The following is a 21,864-nucleotide window of genomic DNA, read 5'->3' on the forward strand; positions in this document are numbered from 1 at the left end:
TACCTTTTATTCTTCATTCTTGTTCTATCTTTTGTTACCATCCCGTGAGTGGAAAATAATTGCCACAACTAAAGGGCTTTTAGCCTTGCTCCGTAAAGCAAAGATGATGATGCAAACAAGATTTTCACAAAACTAAATATGGAAAAACCAGCCTCAATGGGAAAATGCAATTTCCCTTTCCCACATTATTTTTCCCATTACTTTACCCATATATGCATCCACACTTTTGGTTGTTTGCTTTGTTTACTTCGATTTAGGCTCCTGACTAAATTTGTTAAATGTAGTTAAGTTGAGTGTTACATCCCTGAATCAGGCGTATCATCCTTCCATCACTCCATGCAGCTATATTCCTGCCTGTGTTGTGGTGAATCAGTTGTGCATGTCTTCACAGGATGGTTATGAGATAATGGAAAGATTCCCACAGACATCAAGCATGTGACATTTATTTAATGGCAAGGATGTGAAAACTTTGAAGATGGTTGTGTAAAGCAGGCAATAACACAAATAGAAGCAAAACTTCCCAGGTCCCCACACATTCCACAGGGAGATGCACGGCTGTGGATAAACCACCCTTCTGGGCATGAGAACTTGCTGGGCAGGAGACATCTTTTCCATTCTCCTGGAGACTGGTGCCACTCTGTTCTGGAAACCACCCAGACTATGCCAGACTACAAAACACCCCCAAATCCTTCTTAGGTGTTTACAGCAATTCTGGGGAAAGCAAAGGTACTTTTTCCAGCAGCATGTTCCCCTATGTTCTGGACAGTCTGAGGTCCATTCCTGTATCATTTCCAAAATATGTCAGAGCCTCAAGCACTGTGGTTTCTGGAAGTGCCACGAGGAAAACCAACAACAGAGGAATGGTGCCATTTGGCAAAAGTCGAAGTTTAGTTGCCAAGAACTTGACAATGTTCTAAGAGGCAGGCACAGTGTTACTCATATTTTAGGAGCTTTTGAAAAACAAGACCAAGACCAATTTACTCTTCCTTCTTTTTCTCACTTTCTAATCAAATTCAAACAGGGTCACCACCTCCTACAATCACACTAGCTGGCTTTGTCTCCTGCTCCATTGAGAAAATTTAGGTCAACTAACATGACCCATCTCAGCTTTCTTTTCCCTAAGTATGTATTTTCTACATTAGCTTCCCTTAAGAAACCATAAGACATAGTGGTAACGAGCATGAACTTTGAAACCAGACTACCTAGCAATCTGACTACGTACCAGCTGTGTGATCTTGAGTAGTTACTTAACCTTTCTGTGCCTCAATTTTCTAATCTGTAAAATGGGGATAATAATAATACATACCTCACAGGATACAAGAGTCCTTGTGAGGAAGAAAGGCTTACACTTGTTAAATACTTTGAAAACACTCAGAACGTGCCAGGCACATAGTAGATAGTTTTTTGGCTATCATTACTCCTATCTCAGAGAATGAAGAATCCTTCACCTTTTAGAGGTGAGCACCTGCATCTGCACCCCTGATGCCCTTCCCATCATCTCCAACAAGAGCGGGCTCCATCAGTGTCTTCTTCCTCTATCTGCAATCTCTCCCTCTCTCCTAGCTCTTTCTCCTCAGCCTTTAAAGATGCTCGAGCGTGGAGGAGTTAGGTCAGGGTCCACAGAGGAATCTAAACTGAAGCTGGCCTTGAAGGCTGAGTAGGAATTTGCTGATGCAAGGAGGGGAGCAGGGAATCGGCATAGGGCTGCAGGAGTGGGGTTTTAAGCAAAGGAAACAGCACTAGCAAAGGGCTTTGATGTTGCATTGGAGTGCCTGAGGACTTGCTCTGGGTGGTCATGGTGTAGAATACCTGGAGTGAGTCGCTAAAGGAGAGTCTCTAGGACAGGGTCACAACTGCAAAGGCCTGCAGAACCAGGAAGGTAAACTGAACGAGTCAAGTGGGCTGGTTAAGAAAATTGGGAATGGAGGAGGTCTTAGCCTCGGTGCCCACCAAGCAGAGCCTGCGACAGGGGCTTAAATACAAGCAGTTTATCTTAAGGAGGTCTTCCCAAAGAATGAGAGTGAGGGACTGGAAAGAGTGAAAACGAGGAGAGAAAACCAATCCAAGGGTGAAGGTGATCTGGTTACTGCGGGTGGAAAACTGCAGCTCTGTTCCACTGGGGACTCTCCAGGAGCTATGGAGAATTACTACATGGAACACAGCTTGCAATTATTCCCCCAAGACATAAAAATAGGGCGTATTTATCAGCTGGTTCTTGATCCTCATCACCAAAGGGCTGCCACATAGGTTATTAACACCTTGACGCTTACAGGTTTGCACCTATAACAGAAAGGTTAGAGTTCCTTCCTGCTTTCCATCCTGCAGCAGCAGAGGAGCTGTGGGGCAGAGAGCAGGCTTGTAGTTCCAGAAGCCCCAGAGGAGTACAGAAATACTGCCCAATATGGCCAGAAATCCAAATTTTTATGGTAAATCCATTGGCTTTACTCTCTTGGGAACTAATTCTAATTTTTCTAAAACACTGTGGGGCCAGAGAAAATATATCTGCAAGACAAATTCAGCCTTAGGCTGCTGGTTTGTGAGCTCTGCTTTAAGAAGACTTTGATTTAATTCTATGACAATAGGGAAGCAGTGAAGGTTTTAAAGGCAAAGAATGACATGGCCAGATTTGACTTAGGCTCCTTCCTCAACTCAGATGCTTGGCTTTTACTCTTCAGGGCATCAGTCTATGAATTCCAAAAGTGGCAACTAGGGCTTCCCTGGTGGCGCAGTGGTTGAGAGTCTGCCTGCCAATGCAGGGGACATGGGTTCGAGCCCTTGTCTGGGAGGATCCCACGTGCCGCGGAGCGACTAAGCCCGTGAGCCACAATTGCTGAGCCTGCGTGTCTGGAGCCTGTGCTCCGCAACAAGAGAGGCTGCAAAAGGGAGAGGCCCGCACACCGCGATGAAGAGTGGCCCCCGCTTGCCGCAACTAGAGAAAGCCCTCGCACAGAAACGAAGACCAAAAACAACCAAAAATAAATATTAATTAATTAATTAATTAATTTTTTTTAAAAAAAAAGCGGCAACCACCTGTGATAGGGCAATTACAAGGTAGCACATAAATCCAGCACGGGCCACAGTTTTTCTAACTGGCAGTGACTCTGTAGAGTCCTTGAACCCAAAGATGAATTCCTGTTTTCCTCGCCAGCTACCAAGTGATCAAATGGTGATCACACGCAAAGAAACATGAAGCTGCTCATTCTCTTTCCTCGGTCCACTAAGAAGGACTTGGCAGGAGGGCATGTGGATGAAGTATACGGCGGCATCAGGCAACAGCCATTCTGAGAGTGCCCATCTGCAGAACACAATGAGCATTTCCTAAGGCCTTTGCTTAGGAACCCATTGGGGGGATACTGTGCTGCCAGCAATCAAAGAGAATTCCTAAGGAACAAATTTCATCATCCTCCTGCACAGGTGGAGGAAGGGAACAGAGGAAAAACAGCACCACACTCAGCAAATGAAAATCCCCCAGGCTGCTGACTGCGAGCCACTGGCACCAGAGGAAAGCAATAGTGAGTCCTCATGCAGAAATAGAGGCACAGTTCTCGTCCCAGGGAAAGGTTTTGCCTTATATAGTTTTATCCGTCCAAAACAGGAAACATATAACTAAGGTGTCGCTGCTTGCCTTTTAAAACACAATTCTGCTACAGCAGTGAACTCTTCAGCTTTGGTCACTTGTTTTAATTCTCTAGAGTGTATTTTTAAGCTGTAACGGGGGTGAATAAATTCATATCTAGTGTAACACATGGAAGAATTTAGCAAATCTGGGATAGAGATGAGAACATATGGTTAAATAAGAAGCATTATAACAGATACTAAAAGTAAAGGGCTTAGAAAACTTCTCCAGTAAAACATAAAAGCTACATACTTAGAGATACAGTGAAATAGGTTGGAAGGATGCACATGATGCTAGTAGTACGAGTTACCCCTAGGAAGGGAAAAGTGGGGTTGGGGAAATGGGGATTTTAAGGAGCATTTTCCCTTTTCAAAAGTGTTGGAATATTTGACAGTGAAAATGTTTGTAGGTCTACTTACGTGATTAAACATGAACTTAAGTAATGGGAAAAAACAAATTTCTGAGAAAGTTCCTTCAGGTCACACAAATACACTTCAAAATAGCTGATCCAGTTGTGATTTAATGCTCTGTTCTACAACTTATTTGCAAAAACGCAGCGTAACTGGATAGGTGAATAATTATTCCCAAGACTCCACTGAAGGTCAGAAATTTTTCCAATTTTAGTGTTGGGCGGAAAAGCCCACATCACTAAAGGGACAATGTCCCAAGTTCTCTTTCTTTGGGAAGCGGCAGTTTTTATGCACTCAAATCCTATGCTCTGTCCAGTAAGTGGGTGGCAGCTTCCCCCAGGAAGGGCCCCAGACTGGATGCTGAAAGTGGAGTGCTTCACAGCCCGCTGAGCACAAAGCGCAGAGCCTCCGCGTCCTGCAGTGCGTTCTTTCTTAGGACTAACGTATTCTGACTTTCTGTCAAACTGCACTTTTTCACTCAAAATTTCAAAGTTTTCTTAAGCGGAAAGGAAATTTTGCAACAAATTTTAAGAGGGATAACATTAATAAAGTGCTCTTTAGAAGATTATCTGATATATAGTTAGTGCCTTACAAGTGTGAGTTAAGCAAATTAAACTCTATGGACTAAGAACTAATTGTACTTAAAATAGGACAAAGCATTTGCTCAAGTGTTTTGAAAATTTCCTGCATTAGAAGTTCCATCATAATATCTACCTGTCTGCTCTAGCCCTTTGTTGGTAAAACTGCCCTTTCTAAAGAGGCATCCCAGTAAAAGCTAAGCGACACACACAATGCAGCCATGGCTGTTTTGGTCCAAGCAGTCATTCTAAATCTTGGCTACATATTAGAATCACCTAAGAAGCTTTAGAAGTCCCTGGAGACTCAGGCACATCCTAGAGCAATTAAATCAATTAAATCAAAATCTTTGGGGCATGACCCAGGCATAAGTTTGCTGTTATTGTTATTGCTGTTGGCTTTAACTCCCCAGGGGATTCAACTGTGGGACTAAGTTTGAGGACAACTGCTCAAACTTTAATATGCCTACAAATCCCCTGGGGATCTTGCATAAAGATAGGTTCTAATTCAGTAGGTCTGGAGTGGAGTCTGGGATGCTGCATTTGTAACAAGTTCTGAGGTGATGAAGCAAGGATCCAGTTTCTAGAGTCTATGGAGATAAATTTTTAAAATCCACTGCAGTATTGTTTTTGAAAAGGAAATATTGAAAAACCACCTAGATGTTCATCAGCAAAAGGATGAATTCAGACAGTGGGACACTATATAGTATTTAAAATGAATGAATTATAGCTAAATGTATATTGATAAAGCTCAAAAACAATGATGAGAAAAAACGAAAAATAGAGATATCTGCATATTGTGATGCCATTTATATTAATTTTGAAAGCATAAACAATACTATATATTGTTTATGGTACATATGATATTAATATAGTAATGTACGTGGAATAATAAATACCAAGTTCAAGATGAGGGTTTATCTGGGGAGAGATGAGATTAGAATTGGGAAAATGTGCACAGTGGGCTTCAGCTGAATCTGTACTTCAAAATATCAGAATAAAATATGGCAAAATGTTAGGATTTGATAGTGCTGGCAAGCTTTGTGATGAGTATATGTACGTCTGTTTGGTTTTCCTCTATATTGCATATATGAAATAATTCATAATTTTAAAAGTTTAAAATTTTTGTACACCCATGTTCATAGCAGCATTATTCACAATAGCCAAAAGGTAGAAGCAGCCCAAATGTCCATCAACAGATGAATGGATAAACCAAATGCAGTATATACATACAATGAAATATTATTTGGCCTATAAAGGAAAGGAATTCTGACACATGCTACAACATGGACGAACCTTGAGGACATTATGCTAAATGAAATAAGACAGTCACAAGAAGACAAATACTGTATGATTCCACTTACATGTGGTACCAAGAATAGTCAAATTCATAAAGACAGAGAGTAGAATGGTGATTGCCATACTCAGGGTGGGGTGGGGGGTGGGAAAGAGTGTTTTTTAATGAGTTAAAGAGTTTCAGTTTAGGAAGAAGAAAACAGTTCTGGAGTTGGAGGTTGGTGATAGTTGCACAACAATGTGAATATACTTAATGCCACTGAACTGTAGACTTAAAAATGGTTAAAATGATACATTTTGTTATGTATATTTTACTACGATTTTTAAAGGTTTTTAAACTTAAACAAATCACAAGAATATATACATCCATCAGTAGAGGACCAATCAAAGAAATTTTGGAAATTATACAAGGGAACACCACACTGTCAAAAAGAATGAGATCCACATGTGTTGGTATAGAATGACTGCCAAGGCACATTGGTCACTGGAAAAAGTGTATGAAATGCCACCATTCATATTGCATAGAATATCTCTGGGAAAATAGCTAAGAAACTGGTAACTGTGATTGCCTCTCGGGAAGGAAACAGGGAAGCATGAGTTCAGGGGTGAGATCAAGACTTATCTATTCAAAAAACTCAACTGATTTTTAAATGATCAATTCTCTAAATTATCCATACTACTAAGAGGGATGAAAATAAATAACTGGAATTCACACCTAATACCCCAATTCTGAGTAACTGAATTTTAGAGAGGTTAAGTGACATGCCCAAGAGCACACAGGTGACAGAACTGGAACCAGTTATCTTAGTATGTACTTTTTCTAAACGTTTGAAATATTTAATAAAAGACTTAAAAATATGTCTCTTTATGTACTGCTAGCTTACTGAGGCAGAAAACATTATGTTCTCCAAAATAAATTATGTTTGAGAAAACCTCAGTATTATCTAGTTTAGTTTGTATATTGTCAGTATGATTTACACATGTCTGTTAACATTTGTCCCTGTATATAATTTTTAAAATTTTCAACAATCTTCTTTGATGAAAGATTTTTCTAGTCCTTTCCTTCTAGTTTGGGACTTTTGTTGACCATTTTAATGTAGTTTCCATGTTTGTTGTTCACATACCCAAAAATGTATGGATAATGGATTCTTTAAAGCAAAATAGACATTTTTAAAACATCACAAAAAAATCATAGACCCATAGGCATATATATACAGACATATACATACATATGTATCCTGAATCCAGATCCGCCACTTTTCCCACTCTGTACACTTTAGCAGCTAAAGCTGTAAAAGAATACACTCCTCAGTATCTCCCAAAGACATATCTGCCTCTGTTTTATTTACGGATAAAAAGTCCTTTCCACCACTAGGTGTCTTTTAGCCAAAGATCCTGCTTCAAAGGTAGTGTACCAACCACATTCAAACTGCTAACTGCAAGATTTAGAGAGTCCACAGGGTGGCACTAGATACCTTTGGTCAAAGTCCATAACCTGGTAAGCTGTTTCCAGAAAACAAGGATAGAGAAGAGCCTCTAGCATCAGCAAAGATTAAAAAATTGAGGCTAATATGAAAGATATCTTGTTCCTGTCTGGAGGGATGGCTGCCAGCCAAAACACATTTGAAGCTCCAATTACATACTTAAAAACTTATCCAAAATGCCAAGCAGAAGTTATAGACTGCCCGTGGTGGAGCATATTTCTTCCAGTGGCAAATTTCCATCTGTTCCTTTGGACATACTTCATTACAAGTATTTGATCATCTTAAACATATTTCCATCTTTCCATCTACTCCCCCCAATACACATCTCTCTCTCTCTCTCTCTCTCTCTCTCACACACACACACACACACACACACTATGGAGTGTATTTTCAGGTGACTTGTTTTCTGATACAGGGTAAGAACACATAATCACATCTCTATTAAATAATATTTATACTTCAAAATAGTTACCTATCTTTATCTTTTTCTAAGTTCCCAATTTTCAACAGTTTATGAATGTCTCACAAATAGGAATAAGACTTGGTGGGCTAAGTTTCAACTCAGATGATAAAAATCTTAAAACTTATCACAAAAAGATCTATTTCTGATCTTAACAATCTTGTATCAATTTATAACAGACTGGGAAAGTTCAGTGTTAGTCTTTTCCATGTAGGCAATTTTAAAAGATAACACCCCATGCTTGACCTTGAATAGATTTTCAGCAAACACCTAAGCCTCAGAAATGCCTGAAGAAAGAAAATCTGACAAGCTCAAGTGGTTTAAACCTCTATTTTTATGCCCATTATCGTGGCTTTCTTTTAAGCTAAAAATCTCTTGAAGATGATTTAATAAAATGTGCCGATGCCTTGAGTATTTTACAACAGAGACAGATTCAATGCAATCTGTTCACTTCATTCAGAAACATTTTTTCTGTGCAGACACAAGAATTTTTCCCACGACAGTAAGCGTATGTGTCTTGCATCCCCATTTAAAAAACCACAACAGCACCTTCCAGGCCTATAATCTTCTTTGTAAAATAAGCATTCAAATTCAAAAGCACATTGCATACAGTTAACCAGAGTGCTTAAAAGACCATACCCCAATAATATATTGTTTATATAAGCTGATTATATTTGCAAGAGTATTTTATATGTAAGATACACAAAAGATTAGCAGGCATATATGCCTTCTAATGTGTGTTTATTTCCAGAAGCAGCAGTTATGGTCCCGCTAAGCAACTTTTCTCAGAATTTGAAGGAAAGATAAACTTTAAAATACATCAACAAAATTTAGAACTCGCTTCAGTCCCAGGCGAACTCCAGCGATGGGGGAAAGGGGTAGGTAGTGTGGGCAGCTGGGTCAATTCTACTGCAAGCCTAAGTAGCTGACAATACTCTGCATGAGTTCAAGAAGCAGGTGGCAGAGTACGTGCAGACTGATGAATGGTGAATCTACAGCCATCAACCATCTGCATCAAAAATAACACCTCAGCACCTCAGTGCTGACCGTGTACCTTCTTTCCTTGATCTCCAACTCATAAGCAAATGATTTGCAGACAAGACTCAGAAACTCTTTTATTAAATTGAACACAAAATGACTGTTATAATAACGTCAAGCCTTTATCAGAAATCAATACATAAGTGAGGATACACAGCCAAAATGAGCCATCAACATAAGCAGTGTAAATTTTAAATAACTTTCAGATTTCTCTATCCAATATGCTGAAGAAAATAAAACCAAAAGAGCAATTTCAGTTTCACAATTCACAGTTGAGTGGTTTTAATCCCATGACACTTTTGTCATTTATGTAGCCTCAGAACACAAACAGATTTCCGAAGTGGTGACTGGCACATAGCATATACAGCATATACAGATGTTAAACCCCTGTATGACATTTAGGGAAAATTGTAGGAAACAATCCCAATTTCATACAGTTTTGGCTGGCATTTTTTAGCTATATCCTTTACCAGAGACATTGTCCTAGTGAAATAGTAAAAGCAGTTTTAAAAGTTTGCCATGCCATTAAATGAAGGGTTCTAAAGTCTCCGTTGGTTTTCCACAATTTTATTCTCTATTTTAAAACAATGACTGCGCTAAAATGCAACATTAACAGTGAAAGCAAAATCAGTTTTGCTTCTGGATCTAGAGCATACATCCAAGAGAGGCAACTTATTGTCCTAGCAGATACATGAAATGCTTTAGAGCAGGGTCTGACATACTCTAGTAAGGCATTTCAAAGCAGACACACCATACCCAAAGTAAATTATTACGGCAGCCGAGGATACCACAAGGTGAACACCAATTGATACAGAATAACATGAAATTCTTACAAAATGACACACTAATTTACAAAACCACAGAAAGGTGCTCAGTTACCAAAAGAAGGCAAAACAATGACCAGCCACTCTGAAAGAGTTTTGTTCCCATAAATGCCAGATTTTTCAGAGTAGAAATAAACTGCTTTATATGTGCTTTGCCCTAGGGTAATATCGTTCATCCAGACACATGGGGTTACTTTTCCTTAAAAAAATATATCATGTAGAGAATATACATATAATCAGCGATATAGAACATTTATTTTCACTAGTGAGGGGGTCACTTAAGCACTTACATAGAAAGAGTTATGAATGAATCAAGAAGGTTATATAATGCAAAAGGAAATCTGATAAAACCTGTATTGTTAGTGAGATTTTTAGCAGTTGCATTGACTTAATGAGGAACTGACCATGGAAAAATCTTGACGTTCAAAGAATTGTGAAATGTCTAAAAATGAAAGTCTAATTAGTAAAAATACATATTTTCATTTTAAGGGCCCCAAAGGAAGTGTTACTTTGAAAGCCATGAATTTTATCAAGCAAGCACAGCACATGCATCAGGAGTACTGACGTTTCAGTTCTGACTTACCCGCTGAATCTTCATGACCTGCAATAAGTCACTTAAATTCTTCCGATTTGGTCCACAAAAAAATTGGCGTAAAAATAAAGGCGTATGTCAAAACTTTTCCCTAAACAGTACTAGAGTAAAGCTGAAGATGGTTACTAAGGCTCACAATTTCAACAACTCATCGTACAGTACAGTCATTTTTAATCCTGCTAATTATGGCTAAGAGAAAGCATGGGCAATTACAATTCTCAGGGAAGTCAAAGGCTTTAGATAAATTAGTGGTTTCTACTTTCTAAACTACTCAATCTGTTCCTGTAGAGTTGATTAAAACAGCTAATAGTCTATGGGGTTGACTCTTTACTCCTCTCTACTTTCTGGTAGAACATGTGAAAGTAGTAAAAGAAGTGATACCATGGAGAAAAGCAGCAGATTGAAATGAGGTATAAGCTGATTTAATAAACCCCAATCAGTAATTTACAGTTTTCTAAAGAAGCTGCATAGTTCAGCAAAAATACATCATAAGAGGAGGGGTAAAGAAAAAATTCTTGTCATGAAGCTTTAAAATGTATGACAATTAGCATTTAAAACGACCAACACCAGAAAACTTCAGTTTGAAAAGGAGTCGTCTTCCCTCACTCTAAGCACGTACAGAAACTGAAAGGGGAAAGCTAAAGTCCACAGGAGAAAAGGACATATGTTAATTGGCTCAGGTTTTCAACTTCATACACAGCTTTTTAAAAGATGTTAATATGCAGACAAATATTAAACTACAGTTAATGCCACCTATGCCGAAGTGTTTAAGGGAACTGTCTGAAATTTACATTAAAATGTGTGTTTTTTAAAAGTCCATTGTTTGATGGATAAATAGAGGGATAGACAGATATGCAGTAATACAAGTACTGGAAAATGTTGATGGTAGAATCTAGTGGTAGTGTATTGTAAAATTCTTCAACTCTATGTTTAAAATTTTTCATAATGTCAAGAAAAATGTTAATATTTCTACAACAAAATTAATTTAGCAGTGTGTTTTAAAGACTCAAAGTACTCAGGCAAGTTAAAATTTTAAATTAATTGAAGTAAGGAAAATTTTGCTTTAAAATACCTTGAACCTGATTTGTGAAGATGCCTGTTTTTAATGTAGAGATGAACTAGCACAATTAATAAGTATTGTGAAGACAGTCTCTCCACACACTTCATTTGCAAATACATAATTCTATCCTCTCTACAGTATTAGATAAGTTTGAAAAAGACACTGGAATAAAGTTTTTCCAGACTTCAATATCAAACTCTCCCAATCCACCACACTACTATTCACTAAATATAAATGTAACACAGATCAAGGTGACAAAAAAAGATCAATGACTGTTGCCAGCCTGGGACAACTGGATTCATTTTCAGCATGTATGGTTCCTGATCAATAATGATACAGTCTTACTCAATATCAAATTGAGATTGCATAAAGAAAAAAAAAAAAAGATGTAGAACACAGAATGCACATAAAGCTTTGTTATTCCAAGCTCCTGTTTTATGAATCGTGATTAATGGCAATAATTCTATCATCTCTCCTCTCTGTGAAATGCTAAAACTTGCTAAAGGCACTCATATTCTGGGCTTATCAAAGACAGGGTCACATGGTACCATAAGCCAGTATTTTTTTTGGTAGCTACCCAGAAAGGGAGTTGATAAATGATCCTCCCATTCATAACAAGAAGGCAAAGTCAAACAGCTATCAGTAGAAATGTCATATGAGAAGCTATTTACACAGCTATTTGTCCATTCAGTTAGATTGATAGTAATAGCTCACAATGGCAGGGGTCCACCACCAAAAAACTAAAGCAACAACAAAACATTCTTTATTATGCCTGAAGCTCCTGAAGGGTGATTTGGCTGGTTAAAAAAAAAAAAAAAAAAAAAGTTGGTAAGGTGGAGTATTTTTAAAATATTTGTTCAAAAGCCTGCATTAAACTTTTGCCTATACTGACAAAACATTTCTCTATCTCTAAAGCAGCTCTGTTGTCTTTAGTACATGTCCCACCAAGTTTTTTTAGAAGGTACTTCCAGCCTATGTTCTGACACTGAGGAAACAAAACAGATTAGGTTCCAAATCCATCACTCCTAGGCCTCTCTGTAGAGGATATTATGCAGAACAGTTACCTGTCTCCCCTGACACGAGCAAGACTCGTTTCACATGGGTCACTGGATAGTCCTCAAACGGTCGTTGCTCATAATCCCAGCCAATTCAGGAGTGAAGGAATCATTAATCCCACCACTAATCCTTCGAGTCTATCTACAGAGGAAGATTTAACCAGATATAGATATATACATATATCCTTTTATCCTTTTTCAAAGTGTAGATAGTGTAGCTACAAGCAAGCACACCAGTACTGGAGAACAGCTCTGTAAAATAAAGTGGAAGATCTCATGCTTTACTTTTAGCTGTTTAAGTAAGAGGGACATGGGGATGATCTCTGATAGCCATGATTCTTCATTCAACCTCAGGGTTTCAAAAACTCTAAATGGTTTTCTAAGTTTACCAACGAATGAAAAGGGGCAATAGGGAGGAGGAGTTGGAGGCGGAACTTTTTCTAAATGAATGGTATAAAACAAGTATTCACCTTGCAGAATTCAGTGCAATAAGAGACAAGCAGACAAACGTCATAAACAACATGCACATATTTACAAGTTGTAGTACGTGATATACAAAGACAAGACCAACAAAGTGTTTTCAATGTGGGGTCCAAAGGATTACATGGCATGCTTGGTTCTGTAGCTGAACATTTTTGAAAAAACACTTCGAAGGCATAAGCAATCCAACCTTTTAATTGGAACACCAAAATTTTTCCTTCACAACTTCTTGCCCTCAGTATCTTAGAAGAGTTTCTAATTGTTATCTTCGAACACTGATTTTTGAATGACAACTTACACAAAGATATTCACAGAGAAAAGAGACTTTGATGCTCTGAGTTCTTCTTGCAGATGATTACTGGAATCTACTTATTTGACTAAAGGTTTTCCATTGGTTAGGGCTCTGTCCGTCCTTATGTACAGAATATAAAAAGATACTAACATGATTCCTGGGGAGCACAGGGTGCAAATTCTAAAGCACAATAAAGAGCAGGGCTCGATTTCACTAAATGAAACCAAATGAGTATCACTGACTGCAGTAGTAACAACAGCCTTCTTTGACAGGGGAAAAAAAAACACTGTCTGTAAGGAATGCATGAGTATGAGAAATTGTACCATGAAGAGATGTATTTATTTAGGCATTTCCTTTCTGACACCTCTGTCACCCTTTGTTTCACCTATGGAACACAGGAGAATACTGCAAGGTAACAAGTTCAAAACATAACCCACTGTCACAGAGATGTGTGATTTTTTTTGGACGTGTCTGTAACCTTTATAAATGATCATAGAAGTTATTTATCAACTTCCTAGAGTTTGGAAATTAAGGAGCAAACCCAGCTATTGTAGGCAATATGGTATCTAAAGTGTCATATAAAACAAACACATCACTCTTTTTTAGTGCAAAGAAATATAACAAGTAAGAATTAACACTATAAATCTAACTTTTTTCTTTAAAAGAAAATGCGTTTATGGATTCATAACATCCATTAAGGGCACTGAGAGATGAGAAACCTGAATATGCAAGGCCAGGAAAAACATTAAGGCCTTAAGTCCACTGCTGTTATATATATATAATGAAATTGTTATGTGGGGAGAGTAGAGGGAATCCTTCCTTTAATTTTATTTGTAAAGGAAAAACCGAAAGTGGATGCATGCCACTTTTATAAAATGTAAATTCTTATCCACAATCTTTTACTGTTATCTAAGGATTCAATGAAATCTTCTCTATGGTATCACATAAAGCTATATGTACATAGTTTTATACATATATGTGTGTGTATATATATATATAAATATATATATATATACACACACATACCTATACATGTGTATACGTATATATAGTCACACATACAGAGAGAGAGGGGGAAAAAATGAGATTTTTAAATAATCACAGAACCATGTGGCCAGAACTGTCATATTAAAATCTACCAAAAAATTATACTTAGCAGCAAAATGAGTAACCTACTGACCAATAAGATAAGCTCTAAACTGCCCTAAAATAATCAATTATACTTTATAGATTACTACAAAAAGGGTTATTATACTAAGAGTCACAGGTCTAGACAGAACCTCAACAGAATATTATTCCATTCTTCTGTTTCTGGAAGAAAATAAAATTACTAAGCAATTTTACTTTTCAAAAAACCACCACTTCAACAGAAGGGCAACTTGGTGGTGTACCAGAGGTTAATCACAAAACTTAATTTTAAATATGGGTCTAGCATTTAAAAATTGTTCAGAAGTACTAAAGGAGAGGAATGATGATAATTTTCCTTCTCCTCATCTCTTTGCCTACAGAATTTTCAAGGAAAAATAGGAGTTTTATTTTTAATTAATAATATAAGCAATCAAAAGTGAATTTACCATAGTGCAAAGATACTGCTCAATACAAACTACCTGGTGAACATGGCCTTTCAAAAGAAGTATGGATGAGCACCAGTCTTATGCATGTAAATATAGTAAATAGGTAAAATATGGTTAATGAAAGTTCATAGAATCCTCCATTATTTAATCTAGATATAACACTAGAGCTTCTCATTTTAAAAACAAAGAACAAAAATAATAATACTGTTGAAATTATCAGATATGAAAGTAATCTATAATATATTTTTATTATCTTCAAGGAAGCTAGATTATAAAGAATAATGCCAAAGTTCAGGTATTTTTCTATTGGAAATGATGATACTAAAATTTGATTAACTTTTTAAAAAAATTCTTCTCTATCTCAGAAATAGTAAAGGTGTGGTATTTTTCAGGACAGTCAACAAAGTAGCAAGACAAAGAAGAATGTAAGTAAAACGTAAGGATCTGTTTACCTAAAAAGTCTACCAAAACAAACATCAAGGGATCTGAACTTACAGTTGAGACCATCATATAAGTACATGTTATTATCATCAAGTAACTCTAAATTGAAATATCAAACACATTTCATTTCCTAAAACCAACTGAAGAAAATGTATTTTTTTTTTTTAAATCACATCTATTCTAAACTCATTGGATATTCAAATGTGGGGCTTGGAAAACCCACAACATAGCTGGGGCATGAAAATGAGCTTATTGGATAAGCTAATTCAACTGGTGGAAAAAAAGAGGCGGGAAGAAGGTGAATTTAAATTTGTGAAATTCACAACCAGAAATGAAGTTTCACTGTTTGGAAGTACACAAGCACATTAGAACTGTCTGAATCCAAGAAAACCTGCATTTCAATAATTGGAGGACTTGATAAAGAGAAAAACTGTCCTGGGAAGGACTCTAATGCAGTTTTACATAGTATATCCTACTGACAATGCATTGAGTTGAGGTGGTGATTCCAAAGAAGCCTTGGGAAACTAAAATCTTTGCTTACCTGTTTTTACTATGATCTGAAGCAAGAACTCAATAAAATTATTTATTTAGCAGTACATAACACTAAAACTGCAAAAAAAGATGAAGCTTTTAAATAGTTAAAGCTCTAAGTGGTCAGGCTACTAGTTGACCAGAACTTGGTCAAGATAAAAAGTTATTTCTCATGGGGTAGGTAGGTCACAGGCTTTAAGCAGCTCAACACAACTGACCTGAAAAAGTATCATGACTTAAGCACGTTCTCTTCCTTCCCCAGTTTTGACACCTCGTGGTACCACTGCAGGTTACGTGTATTAACATTAAGCAGAGGAATGTACTCATATCAAAAGAACCACAAAGCAGAACATGTTGACAGAAGGCAAACAACAGGCAGGACAAGCTGCTCTATCTGAATATGACAATCACTATACATATCCCAGATTCTCCATCTCATTCCTGTACCGCTGTTCAGACACCTTGCTTTTATGTTGCTTGCTCTCTAAATGCTGCCGGAATTCCATTTCTTCGCCGGCCCCAACATTACACATGGAGCAGTAAAACTGGCCACTTGGAGTAACGCACATGGCCAGATCACGTGGAATTCTCTGCCGAGAGCGGGGATTGAAGTAAGGACCTGCTAAAGCAAGAGGCAAAAGTAATGTATTCACTTCAACATACTAAGTGAATGGTGGTCTGACCAATTATCACTGTAATTTGTAATTCTAAGCTCAAAGTATAAAATTCACAGATTCCTAGCTTTAAAAGAATGTAAAGTTAATGGGTTTTTTAAATTACAATTTTATACAGATTCAATCTAAAAGGCTAAAATGATTCCTCCAACTATCGTCAGAAATGTTACTGTAGAGCCAGACCCAAACTCTAAATGGCAATGTCTCTAAAAAGTAAATATAATTTAAAAAATACTTTCATTTCCAAGCATTATATCAAAATCTGTATAATTATGCTAATTCTTTAATCCAAAAATTCTACTTCTAAGAATTATACTAAGAAAATGTTGAGAATTTTTGCATAGAGATTTATGAGCAAGGACATTTATTTCATCAGAGTTTATAAAAGCTTTTTTGGGAGGGTGAGGGGAAAGGAAAGATCCAAAAATATAACTCGAAAAATCATGGTAATGAATACAATGAAAAACTATACAGTCACTAAAAACAATGTTATAGAAAACTCTTTAGTAACAATATTTGATTATAATATGCTATTAAGTAAAATAAGAATATCACAAAATATGATTACATTTCCATTTTACAGAAGTAACATACACAAAGAATTGGAATGACGTATACAAAAATAGTGGAATTATTGATAATTTTTTTCTTTACGTAACTGACTTATTGAGTTGGAGCATTAGCTCAATAATTTTCTGCTTTTCCTTTCTACTACAATAATAAACATTTAAGGCTTTTCTCAAAATGTTACTTTAACTGCATGCTACAAATATTGATGTATTTTTATTACTATCTGGGTCTAAGAATTCTCCATCACCAGTATGATTTCTTCTTTGGCCCATGAGTTATTTAGAAATGTTTAAAAACTTCCAAACACATAAAAATTTTGTTTACTTTTTTATATTTTTATTATTGACATCTCATTTAATTGTACTCTGATCAGAGAACATAAGTCTAAACCACCTTCTACCCTAAAGTTTTTTTTATCTAATATTAAGATAGCTATCTGAGCTTCCTTCATTTCAGCTGAATATTTTTTACCTAATCTTAAAATCTTTGTCTTTTAACTGGGACTTTAGTAAGTTTACATTTATTGCAATTACTGATATATGTTTAGATTTTCATTGTGCTTTCTATATGTCCCTTTTTTCTATGCTTCTCTTGCCTTTCCAATTAGCTTTTTGTTGTTGTTTGTTTTACTTTTCACATGAGTGACCTCTGCTCATATGTGTATGCATTGGAGGCTGGGGTAGGTAAAGGATGAGGGACTGCTCAGTCCTACTCTCCCTACTGAAGGTAATCAGAAAATGCAGTAAATATTCCTATAAACTAGTAATTCTGAACTGAAGGTATATATCAGAATCACTGCTGAAGCATTTTCAAAACACACATATGTCTGAGTACCACTCTAAATTTACTGATTGAAAATCTCTAAGTCATGGTTCAGCCATGTGTATTTTACAAAAACTCCCCAGATAATCTGAGTCACTACCCTGGTTAAACACCACTGCTATAATTTTTATTTTTCCCAATAAATGGGGATTTAATATGGTGCAACTTTAAACCAAATAGCCCATTTTTATAATGCATTTAAATGTCTCAGCTGACAAATACCAGAAGAAACATAAAGGTACTGTGATAAGAGACCTTAAAACATAGACTTGGTTTAAAATCAAAATAAATAATACACTAAATAGGAAATAAATAAATAAATAAGACCTGAAATAAACACCAGCTTGAAAAACCACTAGACCAATTCCACAAAACAACAGCTAACCCCAAATTCTCAGGGCTATCTATTACCATTAAAGGAAATAAAAATAGAGAAGACCATTTGCAGAACATAGTGAAGGTATGTGGAAATCCACAGAATACCTGAATTATTCTGTACTGCATACATATTTCTCCTATTAGGCATCATCTTATATTCATTCCCTTCTTTCCGGGTCCGCCGTTGACCAACCTCTGAGGATTCTCTGGAGAAGAGAAATTTTAAAAGAGTGAGACTTCTAAACAAGGATCCCTTTCAACTCTTTTCTCTCTAGAGACATTCTCACATAACACGCTGGCCTAAGAGAAAACAGCAATACCTACGAGAATGAGTTACTCTGAGCTTCCGCCAGCCGCAGCCTCTTGGCATGATTCTTCCCTTGATAGTGAGCCTGGGCCACAGCCGGAGAACTGAAGGAGGCATCACAGAGCTTACAGTAATCATTCTCTGTGGCCAGAATCACTCTGCCTCCTGGCTTAAAGGAGCTCATCTGACAGCAAAGATACGAGAAACAAGGTTTTAAAATGTGCACTTTATTCTCTTCTTCTCCTCAAAGTTCCTTCCTTCTAAGAGTTGAAAAATAACCGAACGTTATGGCATGACCACGAACACTCAGCTTTATAAGGACAGGAAATAATTCATTCCAGAAAGAAAAAGAAAAAAGAAAAAATGGCTGGGAGACAATCATTGTTTTGCATTACAATCACCTGTGTACCAAACTGATGAATGCCTCATTGCTATCTCCATTGAAGAAATTTTAGAAAAGAAGTTTAAAAACCCAATATGGAAGATTTAGGGCAGTACAGGTAAGGCCTAAAATCACATTACCAGAAAGAATGAAGTCCTCCCAGAATCCATCAACAAGTATTTACTGAATGCCTACTGTTTATAGGGCTTGCTACCTAATGCAAAAGTGATATACAGACATGTATTTAGAAAATGAGCCCCTGTCCTCAGAGTCTATAAATTAGCTACAGATATAATATAATTAGGGGGGAAATAACCAGCAGATCCAGACAATTGTATTCAGGTTGGGAAACAGTGAGTTAAGGGAAACCTAACACAGTGCCTGGAAAATAGTGTGAACTCAGTAAGTATTGCTGGGTTAACAAAACATGACACATTAGATTTTGGCTAAAGAAGAATAAAATATACAATAAAGAATCTGGAAAGCATATCATATCAGGACCAGCTGAAGGAAATAGCACTGTTTCACCTGGAAGGGAAGATTTTTCCGGGGACAGGATAACTGTTTTCAAAAATCACAAAGGGCTATGCTATGAAAGAAGCCTAAGGCTGTTTTCCCAGGAGGGTGGAGCCAGCTGAAAACAGTCCCTAACAGGAAGCAGCTGTCCATTTTTAGAGCAGACTTCAGGTATTAGCACTGAGACAACTACTCAGCCTGAAGATCTCTCTGCGTATTTTCCTGTCCTCTGATTCTGTTTTTAACATATCTCATTTTCCCCACAAATTCATGAGGACAGAGGAACAGCTGATATTGCTATCTACACTGTAAGTACTGAAAAACTGACACTCAGAAAAGTAAAATTATACCATGGTGTTTAGGAGTAAAGGTCTAAGATCAAGAGAAATCATTGCTCCACCACTTTATAAAATTTGTAACACGATGGACAAGTTACTTAGTTTACCTGGGCTTTTAATAAACTTCTGGGTGAAACCAATGCTGCTGGCCCATGGATCATACTTTGAGAAATAAGGTCAATACCTCTGAGTTGTTGCAAGCATTAAATGAAGTCAGGACCCAGGCCAGGAATGAGGCAAGGGAGGCACTTGCCATGGGCACACAATTTAAGGGAGCATCAAAAAACTCAGCAATCAGGATTAAAAATACTTAATGGGGGGCTTCCCTTGTGGCACAGCAGTTAAGAATCTGTCTGCCACTGCAGGGGACACGGGTTTGAGCCCTAGTCCGGGAAGATCATACATGCTGTGGAGCAGCTAAGCCTGAATGCCACAACTACTGAGCCTGTGCTCTAGAGCCCACGAGCCACAACTACTGAGCCCACGAGCCACAGCTACTGAAGCCCGCGTGCCTAGAGCCCGTGCTCCGCAACAAGAGAGGCCACCGCAATGAGAAGCCTGCACACCGCAACGAAGAGTAGCCCCTGCTCACTCCAACTAGAGAAAGCCCGCGTGTGGCAACGAAGACCCAAAATTAATAAATAGAAATTTAAAAAAATAAATAAATAGAATAAAAAAAATACTTAATGGAATATTTTTACCAATCAAACTTACTGCAAAAAAATCAATGAGGAACAAAATATCAAAATTTAAAAAAAAAGACAGGATCAGCAACAGTGCCATGTCAAGCCACATTGCTGCTTATGGCAAAAGGAAAATTAATAATACTTATCCTGTCTTTAAGTTTTTGACATTTTGTTCACCATTGACTTTTTCACGTTAATTTTGAATTTTTAAAATATCACATTATTTATCTTGATTACTGAGTATTTTGGATCCCTCTTAAATTCTGTGCCTAAGTCAACTGCATCCCTCATCTCACCCTAGGCCCAGCTCTGAATGAAGTAATGCATGAAAAGCGCTTAGCAGAGTACCTGGCATAGTAAGTACTCAATTAAAGTGATTATTATTTATTATTATTTATGACCTATAGAAAAATAATACTTCAAAGACAGAGTAGCATCCATATTTCAGAGGCTATTAAAGTACAGGAATATCTTGCCTCAAAGCACCTGATCTATCTCCCAAAGAGTGAAAGGAACTTGGCTCTCAAGTGTGTGTCATGATACCAAAGTCCAGAAAGAGTTTATACAGGCTCTCTGCATAGAGGTAAGAAAAGGGCAGCCTCAAGAAACTGATCTTGCTGGAAGGCAAAATATAAAGTCAATGGGATTAACTGCAATAGAGATATAAATGTTTAAAAATCTCTCATTCAGGGCTTCGCCTAGACATTCAGAGCCATTTAACCCAGAATTTTGAGAAATGCATAGAGAAGGACTCATGAAATAATTTTGTTTCATCATTTCATGCACCAAAGCCAATGAGAAATCTTGGGATTCATGGATTTTTGCATGCATTAAATCCAGCACCACGGAGTTCAAGGAGTTAAAAGCACTAAGTAGGACCTTTTAGGAATACTTGCTCAACTGTACCTTGATGGGCACATAGACAACAAATTTTATCCATGACCATCTGTGCATAGGACAGCTCCCACCTTGACACACGTGTCTCACCTGCGGAGGGACTGGAACAGCTGGAGTAGCCACAGGTTCCACTGCGTTGCTCATTCTGGCAGGAGGAGGACAGCTGTTTGCTGCATAGTAATTTCGGAGTTTCTTACCATGATTTTTACCCTAGATGTAAAATGAAATGAGAAATCACTGTGAGGAAAATTTGTCAAATTGAGTTAATGTATTCACTGAAAAATAAATAAATAAATAAATTTTATTCTTTCAGAGATATGCAGCAGTGGGATAAACAGACCACTAGCTAGATTTGATTATTACACCTTAAAGCAGAAGAGTCTACTCTTTGATTCTAACAGAATGATTTTTTTTAACATCTTTATTGAAGTATAATTGCTTTACAATGGTGTGTTAGTTTCTGCTTTATAACAAAGTGAATCAGTTATACATATACATATGTTCCCATATCTCTTCCCTCTTGCATCTCCCTCCCTCCCACCCTCCCTATCCCACCCCTCTAGGTG

At 37.2% G+C, this 21,864-nt stretch overlaps 1 protein-coding gene across 4 annotated transcripts in view; it reads right to left on the reverse strand.

Moving 5' to 3' along the window:
- Window positions 1–9,430: 9,430 nt before the first annotated feature.
- The window catches only part of ZMAT3 (zinc finger matrin-type 3), a 31,793-nt gene continuing 19,359 nt past the window's right edge, over window positions 9,431–21,864 (reverse strand). For 3 of the 4 annotated variants that reach the window (XM_068546269.1, XM_068546268.1, XM_068546267.1), the window contains 4 exons: window positions 21,389–21,508; window positions 18,497–18,663; window positions 18,278–18,378; window positions 9,431–16,350 (listed from right to left, as the gene is read on the reverse strand). In XM_068546269.1, coding sequence (XP_068402370.1) covers window positions 16,139–16,350; window positions 18,278–18,378; window positions 18,497–18,663; window positions 21,389–21,508 — 600 coding nt within the window. In that variant the 3' untranslated portion in view covers window positions 9,431–16,138. The remainder of the gene's footprint in view (window positions 16,351–18,277; window positions 18,379–18,496; window positions 18,664–21,388; window positions 21,509–21,864) is intronic. The other variant, XM_068546270.1, reaches the window with a different exon arrangement.

This window comes from Eschrichtius robustus, chromosome 6 (genome assembly GCF_028021215.1).
Source record: "Eschrichtius robustus isolate mEscRob2 chromosome 6, mEscRob2.pri, whole genome shotgun sequence".
Classification (NCBI taxonomy): domain Eukaryota; kingdom Metazoa; phylum Chordata; class Mammalia; order Artiodactyla; family Eschrichtiidae; genus Eschrichtius; species Eschrichtius robustus.